This window comes from Mus pahari, chromosome 21 (genome assembly GCF_900095145.1).
Source record: "Mus pahari chromosome 21, PAHARI_EIJ_v1.1, whole genome shotgun sequence".
NCBI classification, from domain to species: Eukaryota; Metazoa; Chordata; class Mammalia; order Rodentia; family Muridae; genus Mus; species Mus pahari.
The window spans coordinates 18753447-18760389 of NC_034610.1; the positions used below are offsets into that span (position 1 = coordinate 18753447).

The 6943-nt window shown below is 49.4% G+C and overlaps 1 protein-coding gene across 5 annotated transcripts in view; it reads right to left on the minus strand.

Moving 5' to 3' along the window:
• Positions 1-261: 261 nt before the first annotated feature.
• Flywch2 (FLYWCH family member 2) overlaps positions 262-6943 on the minus strand; it is a 9713-nt gene continuing 3031 nt past the window's right edge. For 2 of the 5 annotated variants that reach the window (XM_021221677.2, XM_021221676.2), the window contains exons 2-3: positions 2972-3393; positions 262-445 (exon numbers count right to left, since the gene is read on the minus strand). In XM_021221677.2, the coding sequence (XP_021077336.2) occupies positions 348-445; positions 2972-3393 (520 nt within the window). In that variant the 3' untranslated portion in view covers positions 262-347. Of the gene's footprint in view, positions 446-1186; positions 1261-2310; positions 2494-2971; positions 3394-6943 lie in introns of those variants that run through there. The other 3 variants (XM_029533127.1, XM_029533129.1, XM_029533128.1) reach the window with 2 other exon arrangements.

The window sequence follows — 6943 nt, forward strand, 5'->3', positions numbered from 1 at the left end:
TAGGAGTTAGAGGCCTCAAGAGAGACTGCATCAGGTTTAATGGCTCAAGCCAAGGAAGTCTGGGATAGGAAGGGAAGTCAGAAAGGACCCAGAGTTCTGTTTTTCACCTACCTCAGCCAAGCAGGGGTGGTGTATGCTGATAGTCCTTGAACTTGGAAGGCAGAGGCAGGCAGATCTGAGTTCGAGGCCAACATGACCTACAGAGGGATTTCTCAATCCTATCTGGAAAACAACAACAACAACAACAACAAAAACTACCCATGGTGGGAAATATCACAGAGCTTCTTTTATTTTCTCTCTTTGTCTCTTACTTATAAAAGTAGCTTATGCAACAGCCGTTGCCAACGTTACAGGGAAGTGCTGGGGGCCTTGGGGGGCACAGTGGTCTCCTCTGAACTTGAAGAAGACGCCCCTGACCCTCCATTGTCTTCTGGACCATCTGTATCTGGAAGAAAGACAGACAGGTCAGCTTGGTAAGAGAACAAAGGAGGGCTGGCAAAGGAGGGCCCTGGGCTCCCACTCTTCTGTAAGCTGAGGGCCACTCTCACCCTAGCATCTTAGAGGTCAGTAAAGGGCCAGATGTGTTTGTTAACTGACTTAGAGAACTGCCACAATGAGGACACTGTTCACAAGTTCAGGGTCACAAACCTTTCTTGAGTCATTTCTAGGAAACAGCTGAGCAGGAAGTGACTGAATAGCCACTGCCTGGCCAGGGTTGGGGCAGAGACAGGGAGGTCTGCTTGCTCAGAGCAACAGGACAGCAGGCTGTCCACTGATCAGGAATGCCTGCCCTGCCCAGCCCTGAAGGGGTGCCACCTGGACAAGTGAGTTTTGTCACCGCACTGCGGAGCCTGAAGTTACACAAGAAGCAAGACAAGGTCTCCCATGGTTGGAAGGACCCCAAATGATGTCTCTATACCCAACTCTGTGGGAAGATCGGTTTCCCAGCCAGAGTCCATCCCTCTCCTTCTGTGCAGGTGGTCTCGGATTAATGATGCTAAGATCAACCTCCTATGGGGCTTCGAGCCCCCTTCCTCTACCCCCCCCCCCGTGCTGCTGAGAACCAGGTGGGCAGACAGGAATGCACCCAGAGAGGATTGACTAGTGGAAGCACTCACAGAGCTGGCTTACCCAGGTCTTCCTGGACTCCTCCACACTGCTCTTGCTGTGGGAAGGAGGCTGAGGGTCTTTATGGTTCCCAAAGAACTCCAGGCTTGTAGCAATGGGCATTCCATCTTGGCTTGCCTGAGATTCTAGCCCCTAATGTGGGGATGGGCAGTGTGACTATGAAACTCTATGACCTCAGGCCATCCCATTAAGTTTCTCCCACTGCTACAGGATCCCTTGAAGCCCATCTGACTAATGGTAGGTTGCACGGGGCTCCCTCTCCTTCCTCTTGCTGGTTGGGTGCATGCCCCAAGGGCAAAGGTAGAACATGGAAGCCGGGGACTACAGCTTTTCTCATCCCCAGCACCTCAGGGCCTGACAGGGGCTGCTTCTGTTGGGAAGAGAACAGTTCATTCACCTGATGCTGAGTAACCCTAAAGGTGTATTCAGGTTACAGTGTCTCCTGCCCCAAGCCCAGGGGAAGGGGGAACTGCTAAAGATTGACCCCCAGCCACCCTTATAGGTAAAAGTCATACAAATGGACAAGAGAGACAATGACAGAGATGTTCACATGGACAACAGCCACAGAGAACACACACAGGAATGGACACAGCATGTGCGCATGCGTGTGTGCGCACACACACACACACACACACACATATATTAGGGAACCTCCAGCTTCACCCAGGGAGGTGTCTTGTGCCCTCCCTGGGCCTCCAGGTGCTGTGGGCCTAGGGCTCTCCTTCTAGCTCTAGTGACTTTGGGGACTATGTGTGCTGGCACTTCTGTGGATAAGTATGTCCTGTGGCCATCACCTTAGCCCCACCCATAAATGTCCCGACTAAGTAGTCCAAGCTTGGCCACTTGCTGTTTTTCCCCACTCCCTTGAACACTCAGAGGATGCCCGCCAGCCTCTGGTGCTTGTCTCCAGCCAATCCATCTGCTGCCTGCCACCTCACTCCTCCCAGGGAGACCAGAGGAGACCACAGGGACATGGGGCTAGCCTGAGCTGGGTGTAGAGAAAGGGACAGTTTGTTTTCACCACCCAGTCACATCAGAGGAAGTGCCACAGTCACGGTGGAGTGGCCAGTAAGGAATGAGGCTAAAGCTGCACGTCCCCTTCCCACATCAAGCCACTGTAAAGCAAGGGGAGAGGGTACTGAATTTTCCCAGTAAGCCCCACGCCCTCATCGACCTGCAACTTTGAAGATTACTCCTTTGCTGCCTCCCGACAGTTCTCTGGAGCTCTGTTCTGTCCTTTGTGTAGTAGGATAGTTCTGTCCTTTAGTGTAGGTGAGGCTCGGGCAGGAGGGAGGGTGGAGGAAGGGTCCCTACAGCTCCTGTTGGCCGTGAGTCCCCAGGCCTTGTGAGCACACAGATGCAAGTCTACAAACGTGAGTAAACTGACTTAAGAAATGCAGGCACTTTTTGTTACTGGCTATGAAATGCTTGTGGAACATGTGGGTGGTGGACCTCAGACCTTTGGGAACACCCACATGTAGCCAAGACCTTGAGAGTGGTCACCAGCCTCCAACATGCAGTGCAGGGCAGCAGGCCCTCCTCCACCTCTGACACTCCTGTGATGGAGCAGGCAAGCAGTCCATGCAGAGGGGAGGGAGTCTATGAACTCAAGGATACTGGGCAAGCCCAGAAGGGGCTAAGCCAGGACCCAGGATCGCCAAGGAATACCCAGCTGGCACGCTGTGCCTTCCACTTCCCACCTGTGCTCAGAGGCTTAGAGGAGCAGGGATCACAAAGGCAAAGAGAGCAGCAGGGACTCTAAGGCTGGAGCCAGGTGCCTGTGGCAGCGCTGGAAGGGACCAGGTATCTTTGAGGGGGCAGCGCAAGCTACAGAGAGCCTCACCCAGGTTCCGCTTGCTGCGCTTCTGCTCCGGGGGAGTCGCTTCAATGGCCCGCTGAGCCTCAGGATGAGTCTTGAGGAGGGCCTTAGCCAAGGTGGCTGGGCCTGGCACTCCCAGGGACATGATGCAGTGCACTCCTTTGCGCTTGGCCCCAGCCACTTTGGCGCTGTCTTTGGAGGCTGTCAGCAGGACCAGTTTGGAGAACTTTCTGGGCTTCCTGGGGGCTGCTGGGACCACATCTGTGCCAGGCTGGGGAGCTGGCTCCTTGCTGGCCTTCATGCTCTCACCCTCCTGCTCACTGGGCTTGGGCTGAGGCATCCCAGGACCAACAGCCTGGCCCTCAGGCCACGCCCAGCCTGGCAGATAGGTCTCACCTTTTCCTCCTCCTCCCTGGCCAGGAAACTGGGAGTCCAGAGACTCTGTCCTAAGGGGGAGGCAAAGCAGTCAGTAGAGGAGGATGGGGTGCTACCAAATGGATCTGGGGTGTAGCTTAGGAGGGTAGTTGGGATCTGGGGTGTAGCTTGGGGGGGTAGTTGGAATGAGTGATTTACTCTTTGCCAATTTACTGTCTTGTACGTTCATGACCTCAATTCCCCAGCCCCCATGGCAATATATTTAACATCTAAAAACATGTAAGATATACTTATTCACAAGGTAATTTACCCATTAGTCCATTACTCAAAAAGATAAGGGTCTCTTGCACACCACTAAATGTCAGAAAATAAAATACCCAAGCTGGGCTTGAGGCAGCTCTGTGGTAGTGCTCCAGTGTAACATGTGTGACAAGATTCTGTTAGATCTCCAGAACTTCAAAAAAAAAAAAAAAAACAAGAACAAAAACAAAACAGTTAAGCAACAAGTAAATAAGATTAACACAAATCACCGGCCGGGCATGGTGGCGCATGCCTTTGATCCCAGCACTCAGGAGACAGACAGACAGAAGCAGGTAGAGAAGGTGGAATTCTGCGTTCCAGGACAGCCTAGTCTACAGAGTGAGTTCCAGGACAGCCAGGGCTACACAGAGAAACCCTGTCTTGAAAAACAAAAACCAAAAAAAAAAAAAAAAAAGATTAATACAAATCACTAGAATAAAACTGGGCATATTAAAATTTAGGAGCAGGTATAGTGGTAAATGCCTTCAATTCCAGCATTTAGGAAAAAAGGCAGGCAGATATCTGAGTTCCAGGCCAGGCTGATCTATATAGGGAGTTCCAGGACAGTCAGGACTATTTAACAAGACTTTGTTTTAAAAAAAAAAAAAATCCTACTTTTAGGCTGGGGATATGGTTCAGAGCACTTGTCTAGCATTCTAGTGGTCAATCTACAGCCGGGTGGTGGTGGAGATCTTGTTTCAGACTTACAGACACAACACAAGTTGACAAAGAAAGAAGTGACAGGGTGGGGGGAGGGGGGGTTGGTATAGTTCAGTGAGCAATGTCTTGATGTGAAACATAAGGACCCAAGTTTGGATACCCAGCATTCACATAGAAAGCCCAGTGTGACAGCCCCTGGAGCCCTAGTACTTGGGGGAGGGAAACAGAGTCAGGTAGACCCCAAGGGATAATTTGCCTGACAGTCTACCCAAAACGGTGAGCTCTAAGGTTCAGGGAGAGAAGACCAAGTGGAGGTAGAGGAGGATACTCACATGCCCTGGAGAGCACAGCTGAGAGCATAAAGACACACTGCGCTGCACATGTATATACACACTACACCATGTATATACATACCGCACATACAACAGAGCGGTCCAGAAACTCCTTGAATGAAGCAATATGAGGAAGCGGTCAGGCACCATGCCCAAATCCACTATAAAGCAACCTGAGCCATGAATGAGAACTGAATTCAATCTTGACCTTCATTACAGGATCCCAATGGCCTCCCTCCCAAGAATTACTATCATCTGGCTCAGCAGTTAAGAGCACTGACTACTCTTCCAGAGGTCCTGAGTTCAATTCCCACAACCACATGGCGGCTCACAACCATCTGAAATGGGATCCGATGCCTTCTTCTGGTGTGTCTGAAGACAGTGACAGTGTATTCACATAAAATAAATATATCTTAAAGAGAGAAAGAAAAAGACAGAAAGGAAGAAAGGAAGGAAGGAAGAAAGAGAGAGAGAAAAAAAGAAAAGAAAAGAAAAGAAAAGAAAAGAAAAGATAAGAAAAGAAAAGAAAAGAAAAGAAAAGAAAAGAAAAGAAAAGAAAAGAAAAGAAAAGAGTTACCAGCATCCCGATCTCCCCTCAGGGAGATGACCTTGGGCACTTAATGGAGTGGCCCAGTACCACACAGCTGGTGCGAATCAGGGCTGGAACCAGGCTCACTGGCCAAAAGCCAATTCCAATAAGAAAAGTTAGCTCTGAAGAAAACTGCTCGGAGTGGGGTCCTACCTTAAGTACTCAGGATTACAACCCTAGGAACAAAATGGATATTCACAAGCCTGATATGATACAAATAACTGAACAAACATTGGAGAAGGCCCAATTCTTCCTCATGGACTCCAGGGCTGGGGATACCATTAGAGAGTGCCTGTCTAGCGTGCGCAAAACCATGGATTTGAGTCCCAACGCCACATAAACCTTTAATGGTAGCAGGTACCTATGATCTCAGAACAGAAGTAGAGGCAGGAGGTTTAGGAGTTCAAGGTCACCCTTGGCCACTTGAGTTCAAGGGGCTGGGCTGGGCTAAAAGAGATCAGGCTGGGCCAAAAGAGAGATGGCTCAGTGGTTAAGAGCACTGACTGCTCTTCCAGAGGTCCTGAGTTTAGTTCCCAGCAACCACATGGTGGCTCACAACCATCTGTAATGGGATCCGATGCCCTCTACTGCTGTCTCTGAAGACAGTGCCAGTGTACTCATATACATAAATAAATCTTTTAAAAAAAAAGAAAAAGAATTCTAGCGAACAGAATTCCAAGGAGTATACTCCTGGGATGGACCTTAGGTCCTTTCCCTTGTCACCTAGTGACTCACTCCCAAGGAAGCAGGGGTAGTAAGTGCAGTGCCATACAGTACCCCCATAGCGGGATCAAGATCAACATTATCTGTGCTGAGTTATGCTGTGCTGTGCTGGGATAAGACCCTTCGCCTCTGTGGGGCCCTAGAAAATCTCAACCCCACATTATGGGTTGTTCTGCAAAGTGCCTGGCTAAAGCTGTTCGGATCTGTGAAGACTGCAAATTTGGGGTGATGGTCAGAATGAGAGATCTCACCTTTCACTGTCACCCTGGATTGTTTTTGAAAGGCTCATCTCTATTATTTGTATGTATAGTATGTGCGTTTGTGAGTGAACGTCTCTTAGGCAGGCGCCCTCTGAGGCTAGAAGAGGGTGTCAGATCCCTCGGAGCTGAAGTTACAGGCAGTCATGAGCTACCCAGCACAGGCTTCTGCAGGAGCAGTGAATGCTCCTTACACTGCTGCGCCACCAGTCTAGACCTAGTCTCAAACCGCAAGCTCCATGAACTCACTTTTAGCAGTAGCCACATATTTAACATTTGAAAAGATAAGATTCATTTACTCAACAAGGTAATTTTGTTTTTTTATTAGTCTACTACTTGGAGAAAAAAGGTCGAAGACCAGGCTTCTCACTATGAGGCTGAGGCAGGAGGATCAGGAATTCAAGACCAGTCTAAGCTACATGAGACTCTGTCTATAAATAAATGCATACATACATACATACATACATACATACATACATACATACACACACACATGAAGCCAGGTTTGGTGGCTCACACCCAAAATCCCATCACTCAGAAGAATAAAGCAGGACATTTGTCATGCATTTCAACTTCCATTAAAAAAGAAAAGAAAAGCCGGGCGTGATGGCGCACGCCTTTTTAATCCCAGTACTCAGGTGGCAGAGACAGGCAGATTTCTGTAGCCAGGGCTACACAGAGAAACCCTGTCTCGAAAAACCAAAAAGAGAGAGAGAGAGAGAGAGAGAGAGAGAGAGAGAGAGAGAGAGAGAGAGAGAGA